The sequence below is a fragment of the Odontesthes bonariensis genome, chromosome 2 (assembly GCF_027942865.1).
Source record: "Odontesthes bonariensis isolate fOdoBon6 chromosome 2, fOdoBon6.hap1, whole genome shotgun sequence".
Classification (NCBI taxonomy): domain Eukaryota; kingdom Metazoa; phylum Chordata; class Actinopteri; order Atheriniformes; family Atherinopsidae; genus Odontesthes; species Odontesthes bonariensis.
Window position 1 is genome coordinate 13,176,716 of NC_134507.1, and position 20,771 is coordinate 13,197,486.

Here is a 20,771-nt window from a genome sequence, read left to right on the forward strand (position 1 = left end):
GGTGCGCCAGACCGCTTCTGAGTAGACCCTCCTTACAATAGAGCATTGTTTCCGGTGGAGAGGAGTTAGTGGTTTTGGGATGGGGTTTTTTTAGGGGTTAAGAAAGCTGAGGCATGAGAACATTGCTTCATTAATCCAGCTTTAGCTTTATTACACATCTGTTTAAGCCATATATGCATATATTAAATACCAACCGGGTTAGGGGTGAAGGCACTGCATGCACGCCTTGGGCTGTAGGTCCTCTAATAACTCCAAAAAACATCCAAGCGTGTGTCTCACTGGACTACAGTTGCAACTCCTCGCTCTAAAAACTGCAGCCACCTTGATTTTTATGAGGCTGCCGTTGTTCCTGTGCTACAGTAGTCAGGTGCAAGTCCAGCTAAAGTGTAACCACCATGCATTGTGTGGCGATCAAGGTTGATTTATTCCGCACAGGCCAGGCACAGACATCATAACATTCATCTTCCCGGTATGACCTAGATCAACCTCTTATCTGTGACATCGTCTACAGGTTCACAGCCTCTCATCTACTGTACATTTCCAGGCCTGTTAAACATCGCAGTGCCCCCCGGGGTTTACGCACTCTCCTTTGATCAAAATGTGGGTTTTGCTGGTTTCAGTCACCGTGATGACTATGTGGAGCAAGTTCAAAAAGCCCAAAACATGTGATGTTTTCTCACACTCTCAAACTATTTTTCTTTTTTAAGCTACGTGAGTATTTCCAGCAAACCTAGTGCCGCATTCTTCATTTCAACATGTAGATTTAAGAAGAAATGACAAAGATCGTTTGAGTTACTTTCCTGTTTCTAGATGCTTTTAGCAACGTGATGCTAACAGTGTGTTTACCAAAAAAAAAAAAAAAAGGGGAAAAAGGAGGTTTTACCATTAAACAGTCCCATTTTCCATAGAGTAATAATAGTTTGACATTTTCTTTCTCTGGGCTCACATTGGCCTCCCATGATGGCTGCTTTGGTGCTCCACCAAAGGCTTAAATCTTTGTATTTATAGAGCCATTAATTAGCCAGCTCATAGAAACTCTAAATGGGTGCTTTATATAATGTTGGTCTACTTGAAAGGGCAGCCAGTTAAACCTTGAATACACACTGAAAATGGTAATTAGACTCGTGAATAGGATGCTTTAACAGCTAAAAGTCTGAAGTCTGTTAAACTGCAAACATATAATATACATAGGTTTGGTATCACTGCAGCTATATAACTGCACCAAAGACAGATCTGATTCATCGTATGTCACCATATACTAATTGATTTGGTCTGTAGATCCTTGTGACACTTATGTGTTGGTAAGAAGTTTGTTCAGTTTCTTGCCGGTTGGAGTAATGTTGAAAAATAAATGACTAAGTGCGTTTTGCTGTTACTATCACAATGTCATGTTTTTACTAGCAGCAGCATCATCTTTAAGTAAAAATGTCCTTTTCTTCCTGACGGTTGTCAGTTTCATTCCAAATGACTTTTATCTGGTCGTCCCTTTCATCCCGAAAGAATTCTAGCATCGAAAGACAAATGTCTCAATTCAAACATTTCTCAATTTTGGCTTCACTCCAAACATATTGGTGCCTAATATGTGTTACTGTTTCAGCACACCATGTTGATAGTATCATTGTTCTTTTTTACAGGGAAATACTGTATTTGCAATGTAAAATTGGGGATTTCAAGGCAAGTTCAGGCAAGTTTATTTGTATAGCACAATTCAACAACAAGGTGATTCAATGTGCTTAACAGAGACATTAAAACAGTAGAAATAAAAAGCAAATAAAGTTTTGAAACTCAAACTTCAGATTTGGAGCTTTATTCAAATGCAGCTGAAAATAGGTGTGTCTTCAACCTGGACTGAGTGTTTCAGCTGATCTGAGGCTTTATGGGAGTTTGTTCCAGACATGTGGAGCATAGAGGCTGAATGCAGCTTCTCCATGTCTGGTTCTGACTCTGAACTGATTAAAAAAAAACGGATCCAGATGACCTGAGGGGTCTGGAAGGTTCATACTGGGTCAGGAGGTCCCTGATGTATTCTGGTCCTAGACAATTCAGACCTTTATAGACCAGCATCAGAACTTTAAAGTCTATCCTCTGATGGACAGGCAGCCAGTGTAAAGACCTCAGAGCTGGACTGATGTGCTCCACTTTTTTGGTCTTAGTGAGGACTCGAGCAGCAGAGTTCTGAATAAGCTGCAGTTGTCTAACTGACTTTTTAGGTAGACCTGTAGAGATGCTGTTACAGTAGTCAAGCCTACTAAAGATGAATGCATGGACTAGTTTTTCCAGGTCCTGCTGAGACATCAGATCTTTTAACCTTGATATATTCTTAAGGTGATAGTAGGCTGACTTTGTTATTGCCTTAATGTGTTTTTCCCAAATTTAGGTCTGAGTCCATCACTACACCCAGATTTCTGGCCTGGTTGGTAGTTTTTAGGTGTATAGATTGAGGCTCTGCAGTGACCTGTAATTGTTTCTCTTTGGCTCCAAAGACAATTACCTCAGTTTTGTTTTTGTTTAGCTGGAGAAAATTGTGGCACATCCAGTCATTAATCTCCTCAATGCATTTACCAAGAGCCTGTACAGGGCCTCCGTCTCCTGGTGACATTGTAATGTATATCTGCGTGTCATCTGCATAGCTATGGTAGTTTATTTAGTTGTTTTTTATAATCTGTGCCAGTGGGAGCATGTAGATGTTAAACAGAAGAGGTCCCAGGATGGAACCTTGGGGAACTCCACATGTGATTCTTGTCTGCTCAGATGTAAAGTTACCTATTGACACAAAGTACTTCCTGTTGAACCAGTTTAGTACAGTTCCGGAAAGACCCACCCAGTTCTCCAGTCGTTTGAGTAATATCTTGTGGTCAACTGTATCAAATGCAGCACTGAGATCCAGTAAAACTAAGACTGACATTTTTCCACCGTCTGCATTCAGACATATGTCATTAAACACTTTGGTCAGAGCAGTCTCAGTGCTGTGGTGCTGTCTAAAACCTGACTGGAAGGTATCATAGCAGTTATTTTGTGTTAAAAAGTAATTAAGCTGTTGAAAAAACGCTTTTTCAATGATCTTACTTAAAAATGGGAGATTTGAGATAGGCCTGTAGTTGTTCATTTGTGTCTTGTCAAGATTGTACTTTTTCAGCAGAGGTGTGATTACAGCTGTTTTTAGTGGCTCTGGAAACACACCCGACATTAAAGACAAGTTCACGATCAGTAACAGGTCTGACTCCAAAATCTTTGAGACCCTTTTGAAAAAAGCTGTTGGCAGGATGTCTAAACAGCAAGAGGAGGAGTTCAGCTGACGTAAGATGTCCTCCAGGTCTTTGCTGTTAATGGGTTGGAACTGCGTCATGGTGTTTAAACGGGTTTTCGGTGGACACGGTACATATGCTGAACCTGCTGCTGATGTAGCAACTGCTTGTCTAATATTTTGGATATTGTCTGTGAAGAATTTTGTAAAGTCATTGCAGGCCATGATGGAATGAAGTTCAGTTGCCACTAACACAGGAGGATTTGTTAGCCTGTCAACTGTAGCAAATAAGGCTATGATTTTTTTTTTTGGTGATGATGTCAGAGAGGTAGGATTTTCTTGCATTCCTCAGTTGTAAATTATAAGAGTGAAGTTTTTCTTCATAGATGCTATAATGAACCTGGAGATTTGTTTTTCTCCATCTGCGCTCAGCTTTCCGACACTCTCTTTTCCCATTTTTCACCAGTGTGGAATTTCGCCATGGAGACTTCTTCCTTCCAGAGATAACCTTCACCTTAATGGGATCAATAGCATCCATAACATTTAACATTTTAGCATTGAATCATCTGCTCAGTGAATTTCCGGTGAGACGAGGAGGGAGAAAGGGAGGGTGAGGAGCGCGATGACCTGTTTGGGGGCCTGGGGAAGGTCCTGGTCATTGGTGCTGTTGAAAGGGTTGGGGGCAAATCTTCTCGTCTCTGATGTCTCTCCTTTCCGAAGCTCTTCTCAGGTGGCGGCAGATGGAGTTCCTCCTCAAGGTTTCTGCTGGGCTTTGTTTGTTCCTTTCTATGAGATAACTCCTCGTTTATCTCAGTCTTGGCACAGAGCACAGATGGATGACGTAGGAAGTAAAATAAGTTGGAGGTGAACAGTTTCACCCCAGGCTTGTTAAAATTAATTCCATTTGTCTTTAAAAGATGCCTGCGTTCCCAAAAAATGTTAAAATTATTGATAAAATTCACTGAGTGGTCAGCACATGCCGATAAAAGCCATTTATTCAGTGCCAACAACCTGCTGAATCTTTCCTCTCCTCCTCTGACGGGTGGTACAGGTCCACTGATGAATACAGCTGTGAGCTCGCTGTGTTTAATAATCCAATAAAGTCCTGTTTCAACCTCAGATTGTTGCTTGGACACATCGTTTGACCCTGTATGTAGAACGATGTTTGTCACAGTTGGGTGACAAATATCGCCCAACTTCACAACTTGCGAAAATCATTGTGAAGCGAAGCTGTCAGTATGCTACTCTGAAATGAATGCTTGTTTTCAGATGGGTTTTTGAAGGAGAAAAAAAACTATGGAGAAGAGCTGTGGAGAGCTGCTCTCAAGTTGCTCTCTTGATATTCTGATCATGTGTGTGCTCTGGAAGAGGAGACAAGTAATGACATCTAAACTTTGACATAATATATCAAATGTTTTATATGATACCATATTATGTTTCTGTAACAAAAATTGATTGACAATGACAGTAGCAGATGACATGAAGCGTATTTTCATCAACTGCCCAGGAAAGGATAAAGATAAAGATCATAGAACTAGCGAGTGTAAAAACACACTGAATTCCATTTTTTTACGTGTTGGATATGACTTGATCCTCAATCATTCAATGTCAAGAGAGCAGAATTGTTTCACCTCCACCGTGCCATAAGTTTCCTCATATATTCACTGCCACCAGTTATCTCGCTGTGTGGATCTTAAGTGTGTGTGTGTGTGTGTGAGAGACCCTATACAGATTTACAATATAGATCGGTTTGAAAAACTGACTGCTGTGTCAACTTGATGCCATTTTCATTTTGAACCAGCAGTCTCCTCACTCCAAGTTGCGTGCAAACACTGCAGTAAATTACAAAGCAAAGTCATAATATTCATTCAAATCAGTCTGTTGTCTGTTCTCCGTGATATTTACGATGGTTCCCTGTCACTGACTTTGGAGGTTAGGAAGCAGAGTGTGAGCGTGAGATATATGTTCAGAAAGCCAGGTAAAAGCTAGGTTTTATCTTCTAATGCCTCTTGGCTTAAAATCTTTTTAACATTTGAGGACATGAACTGAAAAGAAAACTCTCCAGATGAAACGCACAAAGTTAATCAGAAGAAAATCTAAAAGCCACGCATTGAGATTTCGAAGAATCTCTTCCTGAGACCTGCTCCCTTTTTCTCCTCTCTCCTTTTCGCACCTCAGCCTGAAGCAAAACCCGTGAGTTTCCCCCCCTGGACTTCAATTGTCGGCTCGAGAGGAGAAATATGAGGAGGTGGGGTGAGACGGAGAGAGATAAAGAGAGGGAGAGAACAGGTGACGGGCTCTGACAAAAGGACGAACGCTCTGTTAGGTACAGTGCGCAGTAACAGGGCCATGGGGAGAGCACAAAACAATATCCTTACAGAGGAAAAATAGAAAAATAAAAGATGGGGCAACATTGACGTCTGTAGTAAATGTTTGTCGACAAATGAGTTATGGCACCACATGGAAACAACTGCTGCGAGAGCAGACAAAGGGTCATTGTTGCAGGAAGTCGCACCTGTGCTGTTTTGGTTGCCTTTGCTCCTGCATTCATTAAATCACAACAGTCTCTACTAGATTTTCAATTTGGAAATGAGAATGATGATTATTTGCTAGGCATAATTATATTTTGAGTTGTCATCTATCCATAAAAACCCTCTTTAATTGTGGGTTAGTTACTTTGTGTGCTATATTTGAAGGTAATGTACCACCAGACATTTTTGCATCAGTCCTGCATTTTTGTGCAAAAATCTGCCATTAATATAATAAAAATAATTTTAAAAAGTAGCCATTATAGCTTCGTAGCAGTCAAAAAAAGTCAAATTTCCTCTCATTCCATTCCTACCAGCACCACAAACGACGAAGAAAAAGATCCACATCCTCAATAACCTTCCTTTTGACAGCACAATATATAGTATTTTCCTGCCAAATAAATAGTAGGAGCAGAAATATGCACTGTAGTACAGTGATATAAATTGATTAAAGAAATAACAACTTTACATCATGGTCCTCACTGCAAACCTATAGTACATGACAAAATAAATTGCTTTAATCTGAGCATCAGAAGAACACTGCATTTATATATTTCTTATGTTTTTAATTGTCTCAAGGGAGTATTTTCAGTGTTTTTCAGCTTTGTAAATGAGAGCGTGTAGTAGATAACTGAGAAGGAATGATACGAAGATGAGAAACTTTATTGATCCCACAGTGGGGAACGTTGACTGTAATGGTTGGCATTATAATGTAATGTACTTGCAGGCAATGCAGGGTTTTACAAACAGAAAGGTGCAGTTCATAATTACTTTTGAGCTTGACAGAAAACCAACTCAAAGATCACCGGTCTGGTGCAATTTCCCCAAATTGTCTCTTTCTTGTTAAAGCAGATCTCCATTTTTAATAATCCTGGAGTCCTCCATCAGCCTTTGTAGGTAAAGAAATGGACAAATGGCTAAAATGATATCATCACTGTAGATGTGTCATGACCTCAGAATGCAATATTTGATACGCCTATGCAGTTTGGAACTAACGAAAGGCAGTTTGGAGTACTATAGAAGTTGTTTATGTTCAAAAGGGGATGTGATTTGACTTAATGTTGGGAGCTTTTTCAGCATTGCTCTATCTATTTACTTTCTTTTTCTTTCTCTAGGACAGGGGTGGCCAACCGGTCAGAGACTAAGAGCCGCATTTTTTACTGTGTTACCACAAAGAGCCACATTATTTTTGAAAAATGACCGAATTCTCTCCGTTCCATCCGTCTGTTCTTGACTCTTAACGCTCGTCTCGGTCACATGACGCATCAACGCTGATATTAAACCCACGAACCGAGCAAAATGAGTCAAAAACAGGCGTGTTTGGAAAGCTTCTTCCCAGTGAGGAGACAGAAGAAGAGGCTGTGACCACCAAGAAAAAGAAAGCTGCATTTTGAAGGCATGTTTAAGCGTTACCATAGCGACCAGAGAGCGTTAGGAGGCAAAGAGGATTTTACGTCAGGAGGACGCTGCTAATAAAATTACATACAAGTACACAGTGGATTCAAGTTTATTATTATATTTACTAAATACCACAGAGTCTGTGTTAGTTGTATTATTTTATTTTGTAGTATTTATCCACCACACCTGAAAGGCCGGTCTGTGAAAACATTGTCTGACATTAAACCGGTCCATGGAGCAAAAAAGGTTGGAGACTGCTGCCGTATTGAACTCAAACGAAGCGGAAAAAAAAAAAAAAATTTGATATGAAAGAAAGAGCCGCATGCGGCTCGGGAGCCACGGGTTGGCCACCCCTGCTCTAGGAGGACATGTACATTTGTTAAGTTGCTGCAGGAAAAAAGAGGAGAAACAGTTTATTGACCAGTTTGCTAACTCAAAAGAGATTCATCCAGTTAAAGGGGAACTCCGGTATTTTCAACATTAAGCCTCTTTTCTGAGTCGTCTGCAATGTTTTAGAACCCCCGTCACCGCTTTTTTGATGTTTTCTGCTGTCTCCGGTATTTGCCTAATTTTGATTCATCTCAACCTGCTTCAGAATGGCAAGTCATATGCATGTCTTAAAAGGTCCGTAAAAGCACCATAAACGTCCGTTTTCAAAATCATCAACTCACCGGAGTGGTTACTGGTGTGCACTGGTAATCCATATCAAATTTCGTGGCGAAAAGTTGCTTCTGTCGTGTGTTATTTGGCAGCTCGTTCATGCTCGCACTATTTTCTTAGCGGTGGCGGACTAATATCAACGAACATCCAGTACAAAATGTCAAATAACACACGACAGAAGCAACTTTTCGCCACGAAATTTGATATGGATTACCAGTGCACACCAGTAACCACTCCGGTGAGTTGATGATTTTGAAAACGGACGTTTATGGTGCTTTTACGGACCTTTTAAGACATGCATATGACTTGCCATTCTGAAGCAGGTTGAGATGAATCAAAATTAGGCAAATACCGGAGACAGCAGTAAACATCAAAAAAGCGGTGAGGGGGGTTCTAAAACATTGCAGACGACTCAGAAAAGAGGCTTAATGTTGAAAATACCGGAGTTCCCCTTTAAATAAAGATTAGGCATTTGATATTTCAAAGGGACAGACATATTTACAATTAGTGATTCAAAATAAATAAATCTATAATAACAACTGTTTTTAGAGATTGTGCTTCTGAAAGAAAAAAGCATGTTGGCAGGATGATTTAACTGCAAACCAGAGAACCAAAAATTGGTCTCCATATATCGGGCAAAGCATATTGATGTTTAAAAGATTATTTCACACCACTGAATAATTCCATGGCTACCTGCTGATATTTTCAGAGGGGAAGAGTCCTGGCCTTCCACTCAACAAAACACCAGGTTATCTGAACAGGATAATTCCTCCTGGGACCTGTTCTAAAAAAGCAGTTATAATATGTAATATGGCCCTGCTAAGTGCATCTCTGTTGACTCTTATGACAAGAAAGACTTCCAAGTCGGCTTAGAAAATGCATTATCAGACTGCAGCATATTAAGCTAAGCATAGCCTCCCTCCAACAAAGAGATGGGGATTTTCTCGATGCCCTTCTTACCCCGGAGGACTGGTTCAAAGTTTTCCTATCAGTTTACCACGCAGCCTTGAAACAAGCTCAGCTACTGCACACTTTTCTGGTGTCTAAATCCTCCACCCGTGCCATGACAGGAGTTCAGCAGAGATGAAACACACGTTGCTAAGACACAAGACTGTCTCTCAGCCCTCGCACCTCCGTCCTATTTCAGCCCAGTTTCTGAGAGTCGTGCCTCTGTCACCATTGTCATTGAAAAATCAAAGAGGTCAATCGTACGCCAACTCAGTAGCTCCCTTTGGATTAGTAGTCCCCTGTCACTTACTCTATTTCAATTGAAATGTGCTGCTCTATGTGCCCTGTTGGAAACGCTGAAACATTTAAGGTCTCTAGAACAGAGCAGCATTGCTGCTCAGACCCTTGGCCTGCAAGCATGTCTTCCCTCACAGTGTGGTAAGAGTGGCAGGCTCCCTCTATCTCAGTCTCCCTCAAAGAGCCGCATTCTAATGTTGCCATCCCTTTCCTCGCATCTTTTCAGACGGCAGTGTGGGACTGGTGTGCACTCTCGCTCCACCTCCCCCTTGAAGACCACAGTAAGAGAGGATTAATGCTGCTGCTGATGTCTGCTGCTCCCCCACTGCACCGTCTCACTTGCAAGAGAACCAGAAACTCCTGTTGTGATATGATGTACTGCTGTGGAATGATGTAGTTTTTGGGAAAGTGACTTAGTTAGTGATAGCATCCTGTCTCACAAGTGAGAGCTGCTAGCTTGAGGCTTTTCCGAGCCACAGAAAAGACTAGACACCTTATTCCAAGACTTGGAATAAGGTGCAGGAATTTGCCATCATTCCGCTTGTCGTGCGATTGTCCAACCAATGGTGTTGAGAAAGCCTTTATCTCTTTATGGCAGAAAATTCGCTGCTTTCTTCCAACCTGTAACATAAAGGTAATAAAAACCTATGCTTAAAGCGGCACTATGCAACTTTCAGTAATACGGGGTTTGTTTACCATGCAATACACACCCCAAAGCTGTAGGGGGAGCTCCGTAGAAAATAAGGCGACAGTCTAGCCATATTATATATTACTACTCTAGAAGCTAACCGCATTCAATTTAGCCGTCGACAGCTAATGGAGAGAGGTGTGTCTTATCAGGCTCCCTGGCTCGGCCACAGATTCTATAATAGTACAGATACGCCACTCACGGTGCATTTCCGGTTTCCAACGAGGCGATTTTGGTTGCAGTTCCACCCTTTTTCCACGTGGGGCGCTCAATTTTGGAGACCAGAATGAATGGAGTCCTATGGAGCTATACGCCCTTTCGTGCCCTTATCTCAAGATATAATTTTTTCTCTAGTAATTCGAATGTTGTTTTCGAAAGAGGATGTTTAGAAAATACCCATGGCTGAGTTTTAGATTTTTAGAGCCACTCATTTGCTTAAGAAAAGGATTTGAAGTGTATATGACGTCATACATAGCTTACGACCGGAGATGCCGCTTTACGGCAACAATCCTGCTTGTTGTTGGTCTCAAAGGCAGCAGCGTTTTCAAGGAAGAGCTGTAGTAAGAGAGAATGTGTGGTAACATCACAGATTCTTAGGCTGTGGTAACATAAGCGGAAAAAGTCCATCTTAATTCTGTTGTCGCTTGGTATGGAGCCAGCCGTCAAGCGGTGCCTCTGGTCGTAATTCTGGTCGAGCGCTGTCATTAGCACAATGCTAGCGCGTGGTGGACAACAAGAAGCCAACCTGTAAGAAATCAAAGGGATATATGTACTCGTTCAGTAGATTTTTGACTTGAAACCCATGTTGAGCTCTCAGAAACTACATTCAAATCTGAGCGCTCTTGAGGAGACTTAGGTGAAACTGACCATTTGTAGCATCTAGCTCCATTGGGCCCCATTCATTCTGGTCTCCACCGACGCCCCCAGTGGAATTCTGGTGGAACTGCAGCCAAAAAGCCGGTACAATGGGGCTTAATAGAGAGTGGCAAGGCTGTTCGTTATAATGGCTGTGGCTCGGCTCAGAGCCCTTTAGACCTGCCGTGAAGCAGTAGTTCTCGGCTCTCGTGTGTCGCGAGACTTCCAGAGGTAAACAAAGCACGCGGCGCCACAGGCAAAGTTGCAAGCGCTGTTTCGGGCTAGGGCCACCAGATGGAGATGGAAATGTCACCGTTTTCATCAGAACGGGTCAGCCAAGCTATCTGATGATTGCCAAGCAATTTTATGACCATGAAAAAGTTGCATAGTGCTGCTTTAAGACTGTATGGTGGAGAGAATTCAGCTCACATTGGTGCAATCTTTGTACATACACTGCTGTGCTTTATGTGAGACAGGAATAGCCCCTTACAGCTGGAATTCTGAAAGGATCGTGTTGGTGTGTCAAGGTCTCTCTCGCACTGTCAATCATTTCGGATTAAATAGGTGACGTGAGAGCCAAGCATCCTTCTATAACAGGTTATCCTCAAACAAACTTTTCAACAATGAAATTAGTCCTCCTTCTCCTCTCTCCGCAACGATTTCCCCTTGCAGTGCAGGTGGGAGTATAACGCACAAGGTTCTTCAATTCTTCAATGAGAATTGATGATTATTCTCCAGACTTCTTTAAATGAGCTCTCTGTGCCCTTTGGGTAGATTTCTGTGTTCTTCTTTTTTTTTTTTTTTTCACTTTTAACTCTGCTAAGGCTGATGATTTGTATGCTTCCCAGCTGAATCCTTTTGGAAATAAAAGTAGTGTTGCATGCAGACCAAGCCTCTGCCTCAATCCTTTAACATTTTATAGATTATCAGGTCTGGGTCAGTTCTATGTTGCGAGTTATTCTTAGATGGAGGAAACATTGCAATGTCGGCATCTGTGTGTTTATTGTTGAGGTCGTTGCAGTGCGACTGGCTTTTGGTGAGTCTCTGTCTAGAGACAAACCTATTGGCTGTGAAATGACATTTGTTAGCGGACACGAGCCCTCCCATAGGTTTTCACGTGTTTGTTATTGATCACAGCAAGTATGACCTTGCGTTTAACACCCTCCCGAGTCCAACTGGCTGACACTGGTGCAGTACGTAAAGCTTCTGTCTTTGCTGCTTCGCATGACAGAGGAATAAGGATTTGCTGACCACACTGAAATGTCAGGTCTATGCTTTTATAAGTTAAATATAATCCAATCTAATAATACCAGATCTTATTTAAATTTTCGTTCAAATATATAAAATATCTAACTTAAGCTTAGAGTCATGGCATAAAAATTACAACTTGTACTTGTGGAATTTGGTAATTGAAAGAAAAAAAGAAACTGTATTAACCACTTTTTTTTTTTTTTCCTCTACCACTTCAGCCCAAGAGCAGAACTTTGGGGATCGGTTCCTTCATGTGTTTCTCCAAGATGGGAGCCCTGTTGCTAAACTTGGTTGTGGTGGCAGCCGTGTTTTGAATGCAGCTGCAGAAAAGATCATCAATGATAACAGATGGACAACAATCAAAGTCCGGTACGTAATGCCTTTCATGTCTGTTCCTTGATGTTCTGTTGTCTCAGTCATTCTCACAGTCTAAGAATGAAGGCGTTTTTGCAATGCTTGTTAACAGGATGTTTCAGACATTTGCTGTTGTTTTGGCTAAGGGTGGCAAGCAGGATTAGTAGCTTTGTTGTCATGCAAGGTGTCTCCAGAAAAGCGTTATAACTGAATGATGCACCGTTCCAGGTCAGCTGTAAAAATCCAATATCATCAGTTTAACAGCTGCTATGTAAAAATAAGTGTTATTTTTAGACATGAACACTTTAGTAATCTTCCCATTCACTAATAAATGACAAAATAAGAGATGAGATCAAAGATCCACGTTAAGCCATGACTCCGTCATGTACAGGGTTCAGTGCTTTCCTATTTAAATATGTTCAGCAAGAAATTTTATTGTCAAATGTCATTGTCATCTTGATGAAAACCTCAAACGCCTTTACTGTCCATAGGCTGTCCACATTTGTGTTTTCATATATTTGGGATTCCAAAAACGGCTTACACCATCAGACAAATTTCACCTTGAATGTTTGGACATTGCTGTTTACTTCATCAAGGGGGCATATGCTGGCATGTGTCTTCATAAACATGCGGTTTTCCAATAACAAGTTCACAGTATGTCCAACTTTGTTGTATTTGACAATGCAAAATTGGGCAAAACTATGAAAATTATTGCCTCAAGGCATTTCTTACAGCCCCTTGCATCCACAGATTACTTACAGATGGTTCACATTATGATTTAGTATCATTATTTTGGGATATTTGGTCAACTGAGAGAGTTTCTTAGATTGGTCCCTTTTGAGGTTTCATGGACAATAATAATTAAATTTGCTCCCATGTGTACACAGTCTGTCTGATAGGGGAAGGTTGGAGTCCATATCATTAAAAGATGGTTCTGTAATTCTTCTCCAGTCTGATTACAACAGCTCTCGTGTTTTGGAGTCTCCTTTGCATGTGTTATGAAACACTTCCACTCATGTCTGGTGTAAGGATCAAACAATGATAGATGGCAGATCTTTAAATAAAAACAGACGCCCGCATGATTTTCATGCCATCTAATCACCTGACTGTAATATCATTTTTGATTTAACTGCTTTTTCTAGATCGCATTCATATGCCACGTAAGGATATGTTGTTTCGGATCCTTTTTCTCAGTGAACGCATTACCAAGTCTGATATTTCTGTCTTCTTTTCTAAATTGAAGGAGGGTTCACAGACTTTTACGCACCACTACACATTCTGAAACGCCACAGAATGAGTGCAGCTTCACAGTTTTATTTTGCATCAGAACTGTTGGTGAGGAAAGGAAAAATAAATAGTACTACTTGCAAATCTCTGCAGCTAAATTATAAGCCACGTCCATCTTCATATTGATGTGCCCATGTAATAGTGGAAAAGCAAACCAAGAAACACAACTAAGAAGTGGTCTCTCCAGATAATGTGGTATGAAAATACAGTGCAACATAATAATAACAAACCTGATGTAAAAGCTTTTCTTTGCACAGTGCTGGAGTTAAATGTTTTTAGCTCTGTTAGATAAAAATGAAGTTATCTAAAAGAAGCTGCTGTTGCCATGTTGCTGTTTGTCACTTAATTTAGCAGTGTGAGACATCTCTTCCTCTTGTGTCTCAAAGCACAAGGAATAAATACGACACTTTCGGATTATCGTGAAAAATCACTTGGCTGGCTCATAGACATTTGGCAAGACTTTGTGCAAAATGTTAAACTCGATCCACATCCATCTGCACTACATGCTGGTCTCATTCAAATAGATCTGGCAAACAATGCTTCCCTGTACACGGCTGATCTTCAGCCTGCGTAGTGCACACATAGGATAAAAGCTCATCACTGTGGGGCCAAGTGAGCCAGTGGGATAAATCAGAGAGGACCTGCTGCAGAGCTCTGCCTCTATTTATTCTTGATCAGTTCAGCAGTTTGATTCATATGCAAATGAGTATATGACATCATCAAGTCATGTTTGAGCACTATCTACTTTCCCTGCATGATGGATGGCAACACTGAATAAAGCCACCTTAACTCGTAGTTGTCAGCATCCACGCAGTGCCGGGCAGTGGTTGTATTTAGCCCTATATAATCCGAGCTCTTATAGTCGAGCAGAACACCAGAAAGGGAAAACATTTGCTTTTTCTTCTCATACAAATATTGTTAAATCACTTGCTCGTGCTACACACATAGCAAGCTGTTGGTTGTGCAAATGCAGTACTGTTTACATTAAGAGAGATGGTGCAACTCCTCTGTGCAACACTCAGTTCTGTATTCTGGAGGGAAAAAGGGGCCCTTATGTATATCAATGCTGGGCTTTAATGCACTACAGTTTTGATAATTACATAATTGCTGCATACTGAAGAGGCTGTTTGAATTGCATTAACTGCCGTGTCTTTTGTTCTTGTGTATTCACATTATATTGCTATCCCTGCACCATGTACACGAGCCTAAATTCAACATCCAACTTACAACTTCCTGACAATGCCATCTGACACTTTTTCCGAGCTATAGAGGAATTCTGTTCAACAGCCTTTACACGCCATCATACAGCTAATCATCTCCCAATAAATGCAAAAAAAGACATTGTGAATATTTAATCAGGACTTCAACATCCTGCTGCGACATTGACTATAACTGAATGAATCACATTTTGAGATTGTGCTAAAAATGATTGTAACAATAGAAACAGGCTGCTATATACATGAACAGACCCATTTGTAAAATGCAAAGAAAGGAGCCTGAATTTGTTTTTACCCTCCTTTTTTAATTTGTTTTGAACTGCAGTCTATGTGGAAACCACAAGTTTTATTTCAAGAAAGTGAGATAATATAACTAGGATTTATTCAGGAGCGATATTAATGAATATGTGCATGTACGTTTTCTGAATATGATAGTATGGCTGCCCTGCAAAACGGTGTGTATAAGACAAATAGACTGATTACAAATAGGAAGCAGCAAAACGCTACCACAACACCAAAAGATTGCATTTTACTATCCCTTTTTTTTTTTTTTTTTCAAATCTCTAGCAAGAATGAATTGTGCTGCAAAACTCCAATACAGACGAAAGTTGGCAAGTGATAAAAGGACGCTGCACAAGTGCCCTGTGCTGTCATATCAATTCACAGCGTGGAGTGTGCAGGGAGGGGGGGGTGCTGTGTCATTTTTCATTTGAGGAGGACATGTTTGCTGTTGGCTTGCTTTTTGATGTTGGGAAGATTTCCTTAAGGGATGTTTGGGGCAATATCGCTACGATTAAATTTCCAGAGTGGCAGATTCCAAATGCTCCCCTGGTCATTTGTGAGGCTTCGACCATTATTGGTTGAAGCCCGTTGTGCCTGATATTCACTTTTGGAATATTCTCTATTCATACACAGTCAAGGATCATTGAGGGTGACACATAGCGTTCCGCTGCATGACATTTCTTCCCGTGTCACATGTGAGTCTTTGAAAGATGGGATTATTCACCTTCTCTTGGACACCTGGGTCCTAATTTTGTGGAAATATCTGTTATGATTACTGTTGATTTGGTGTCAAGTACCTCATTAATGTTGATCTAATGTTTTTAGAGACTCTCGTGTTATTAATATTGCACGAATATCTAGCTATCACACCTGCAATTTTCTCCAAATTCTACTGCTATGAAAATGGTCGTGTTGTACTTGATGACAGAATGTAAAGGTTCGACCTTGCCTGTTTTGCTTATGAGCCGATGGCAGTACTGTTGTAGGTCAGAAGCACAGTTGTATGTGTCTGCAAAATGACCGTAATGTAATGTAATGTGTGTATGGATGTATGTATGTATATATACATATATATATATATATATATATATATATATATAACATCCCATTTGACAGTTGTGTTCAAAGCCACTTTTTTTTTTCTATTAGTGTCCTGCTGGAGGACACTGCGACATGTTCACAGGGTAAGCCAAAGATCAATCAACCAAATCTATGACAAATATAAGAATGATGAAGCAGAAAGTGTATACACTTTATATTTTACTTTATACACAGTGTTTAGGTCAAGCTCCAAAACCATGTTACCTAACAGTTCTTGTGACCTTTGGTTAAACCTCTCCTCAGATCTCCTCAGTTGTGTTTTTTTCCAGTCACTAATCTGGAGCAAATGACTGAACCTCTTATGGAATCCACTGACCATTGAAAAGTTTTGTTGTTCAAATGCGCACGTGGGTGTGAAATGTCGCTTAGCAACAGCGGCTGTAAGGGGAAGAAAACAGACGTGTGATGTGAGAAGAAAGACTGAAAAGACATTTTTAGGACATCTTGGGCGTCTGACTTATTTGAATTAAAGTCACAGAAGCTCAGCCGTCCGAATTGAAGTCCAGTACAGTCCAGTTCAAAAACTCCTTTTCCTCCTGAGTCAACTCCTCCAATAAAACGCTTTCCAATAAAGAGTTAAGAGCGCTCTTTAGTGTCCATCTGTCCATGCTATCTTTTCTTTTTTGAAAATGTGAGATATGAGCTGTGATATAGTTGACTCAAACCTAAAATAACAGCTGCTATAGATGGTTATCTGAGTTGTGGGTAAAGGAATCCTCAAAATTACAAAAGTATTAACTAACTACTGATTACTTTTTCTCCATAACTATGTTAACAATACATGGAGCCCATTCTCAGCACTCTCCCTCTGGGCTTTAATTGCTGGAAGGTTATTAGTGAAACATTTATTTGAATAAGCATAAAAGTCATGTGTGCACTTGAGAAGTGAGATCCTAATACAGAGTGTTTTGGTTTTAAAATCGACGACATTCTGGTTCATTGAGGAGGCAACGGCAGCAAAGCCTGCTCACTTGGAGTTTCTTTTGTGAAGCCCCACCGTGCCAAAAGCCTCGCTGTGAGCTGTCTTAATTGTATTGCCGGAGATATAATGATAGAATACAGGCTGCCCAAATTAATTGAGGCTTGCCAGTCACAGCACAAATTATGCAGCAAATGCTGCAGTGCTGCATGTGAGAAAGTCACTGCACCAGAGCCAGAGCAGCATTACAGGCACTGTACAGGTGCAGATGATGGTCTGATACAGGGAAAAGCCAACAAACAAATCCCTCCTGATGCCTTGTGCTGTAGGTGTTGTGGTTTGAGATGACGTTTCATGATTATTAGCCATATGGGGCTTTATGTGCCCGTCTTTTCGGATATATCTGATGAAGCTCTGCAACCTGTTGTGTTAATATCAATATCACAGTAACAGGTGGTACTTGTTTTCTCTATATATTTATCACATGTAAGCCAGTTTCTCTGTCTGCACATGGATATTAAACTCCAATGCGCGGTGTCTGTTTGCAGAGCTGATAGTCTCTTGACTCTAAATTACTAAATGACTCTCAAATTATGTTCCACATTATCTTTTTTTTTTCTTTTTTTTTTTCTTTGTGGTGAGAATCTGAAATTTGGTCAGAAGAAAAAGCCGTTTTAAATAAGAAAAAAAAGTGTTACATGTTGCCCATCAGACAGTGAAAACTGTTGCAAGGGTACCACTGTGGTGCATGATGTTTTACTGCCATCTGTTGCCAATACTTTCAGATGTTTTATGCAGTACTAATATTTTAATGATGATCCTCCCTCAATGCTGATCTTCTGCAAAGGAGGCACGTTCGAAACAGGATTGTAAAAACAAACCCCGACTTCAGGTTTAACAAATACCTTTGTGTGATGGTGCAGGGCTGAAAATATTTAACAAGCTCCCTAAACATTGCAGGTAATATTTCAGCGCTGATCGTCAGGAAAGTTTCTGTATTCCAGTTGCCCTGAGTTAGCAAGACACCAGACACAGTCTAAATGAGGATGTTAGAGATGACAAATCACTTATGATTAGAGCATTAGCCAGATGAACAAATGCATAAATGATGATTGAATAAGTGAAAATGAGCACTGCCATATTGTGGCTTTATGTGTCTGGAGAAAATGAAATATTTATACATCTTTGTTTGTTTACCTCAAATTGGGACTTCACTGTTGTTGGTCCTGCGAGACCCAGCAGGGAATATTGCACAGGGAGCCCGATAAGAATGACATATTATTGCATCTCTGCATCACACAAACCACAGTCTCTTTGTCTTGTACTTCATTCATATGTTTGGGTGATGTCACCGGGCTTGTGTTTTTGTGTGTGTGTGTGTGTGTGTGTGTGTGTGTGTGGAGCTGTAAGGCCACTGGACCAACTAAAGTTGTACAGTCATCTTTTCCTTACAGCGAGGCCGGTGTAAATTAGCTGGGTGGAGCATTCAATGCGCTCACGAGAGCTCATCAAGTAACATCATCCTGTTTGCTTAGTGAGCATGTTCACAGTGTCTCAGAGGGGTTGGTTTTGCAGCATTAACAGCCCAAATAAAAATCCACCGTACAAAACATCAAAATATGCATCAACCGCCTTCAGCAAAAGACGGTTTGGTAATAACTTGGTGATGTTTCATACCTCTCCTTAGTGTGCTTTTGCTGCGCAAAGACATGTATTGCAATATTGGATCATTTCACTCTTTTCATTTGGATCTTGTTATATCCCTGTGACTTGTTAAAATAAACGGTAGGAGGAATGCGATTTTTCTGAAATCCCTCACTAATCAGGTACTGTTATGCTAATATATGAAGAATGACCCCAGAAACACACCGGGCACCCTGAGGATAGCAGCGGATGTCGTCTCAGGACATTAGGTTGCCTTTTGCATCTTCAATCTTGAATGTGTGTGTGTGTGTGTGTGTGTGTGTGTGTGTGTGTGTGTGTGTGTGTGTGAGGTGTGAGAGAGAGATTGTGTTTATGTGTTTTTGTTTGTGTGAGTGTACAAAAGAGCTCTTGTGATTTCTGTACCTGTAATTAGTCCTACCTGAAGTTGTGTGCGTGGGATTGCCTTAGGGAGGCGTTCTGGAAGGCTGTTTCAAATTAGCAGCAGGACGATTGCCCTCATTTTTTCCATCTGGCTATTAAAGCAGACATTTGAGAGTTTTTCCTCACCAACATGGGTACAATCACAAAGAATGATCGAACGGATTTGAAAGATCGGATTAGTGTGTTATATGTTTAAATTATTGAATAAACCCACGGAGCAAATTTTGCATCATGTAGATTGCGCTCCAACAGAATCATGTGTGTACCGTGTACGACCTTTTACATAATGTAGAGCCCTGTAAAGAGGCTTGATTGTATAGAGCCAGTATAAAACCAATGATAAATTGGTGAGAGGGGATCACTTGACTTTGCCAGTGCTGGAATATGACATAAGTAGACCAGCTACTTAACACCATGGCTGCAACATTAATGAGTAGTACAATTGTGTATTTCCCATGAGAGACACAGAGGGTCAAATGATAAAATTGTCGTCCTTCTCATTTGGGTTATAATGTATATCTAGTTTGTGCCCTCATTATTATCATTAATTAATCCTGAGTGACATAATGAGCGCTTACACCACGGATCACATTTTAATATTTGTGTGCGTGTCTATTTTTTTTTTTAATCATTATTATTGCTATTATTACTACTGTTATTGTTGCTGCTGTTTTATGTGGCATTGTAATGCATGTCATTAACTATAGCTTGATTGTGTAAATTAAACTGGTAACGACTACTTATCTTTGGCAACTTAACCTGCTGTACTGCATTATTATGTAAATTTCCCATTTTCCTAGGAACACGACTTAGAGAATTTCATTGCAGCATTGAGCAGAAAGCTATTTCTGGACTTCTTATTTAAATCTAACGGTGGAAAACATCCTCTGTTTTTTTTTTTTTGTTGTCTCTCCTGGGTTTTGGCTGATAGCGAGAGATACAAACGCACCATTGCTTCCAACCAATCTGCCATTGCATTGAAATTCCCATAAAACAGTAATGTATACTGAGTCAGTTTATAGTATATTCTCAGTGCTCACATTAGCAGCTCCATTACTGTGACTGCTCTGTCTGTCTCACCATCAGAATATTTTTCATGCTTTACTGGATTTATTGTTAGCATCAGATATTGTGTGGGGTGCCCTTTGTTACTAACCCCACTCTCTGTGTCTTCTCTCCCTGCAGATACAATCTGCCTGTCGGCAAACAAGGAGGGTCGTGCATGATTGAAATAGGTGCAGATAATGGCACAGCTCAGCATCGTGAGGAGTTCATGTCACATCCCATGTCAGAGGTATCCCGACCTCCGCACAGTCAAATCAACCCTCTGTCCATCCATTATCTTAAATGTCCATCTGTAACCTACAATCATGGCCTTGGTCTCCTTTTCTTTTCTTTTTTTTTTTCCTTTTGCTGTGAGTTTACTGTGAAATTTTAAATTATGGTATAGGTTGACCTGCTCGATTTCCAGGTGATTTAAAAAGACAAAATGCATCAAAGCAGTTTAACGCTGATATGTTCTTGGTTGTCACCTGCATTTGTGTCCCTTTTTTTTTTTTTACTTATGTAGTAGCTAATGATCTAACCGTTTCTGGAATTGGGTGAATTTGTGGTGAAAACAAGTCATGACTGCCTCAATTATTTTTACCTTTTTTTG

The 20,771-nt window shown here is 40.5% G+C and overlaps 1 protein-coding gene across 1 annotated transcript in view; it reads left to right on the forward strand.

The window, feature by feature from the left end:
* The window catches only part of eys (eyes shut homolog), a 178,648-nt gene that overhangs the window by 120,510 nt on the left and 37,367 nt on the right, over positions 1-20,771 (forward strand). Inside the window, exons 40-41 of the mRNA XM_075477841.1 lie at positions 12,088-12,238; positions 20,300-20,408. Of these exons, the coding sequence (XP_075333956.1) occupies positions 12,088-12,238; positions 20,300-20,408 (260 nt within the window). The remainder of the gene's footprint in view (positions 1-12,087; positions 12,239-20,299; positions 20,409-20,771) is intronic.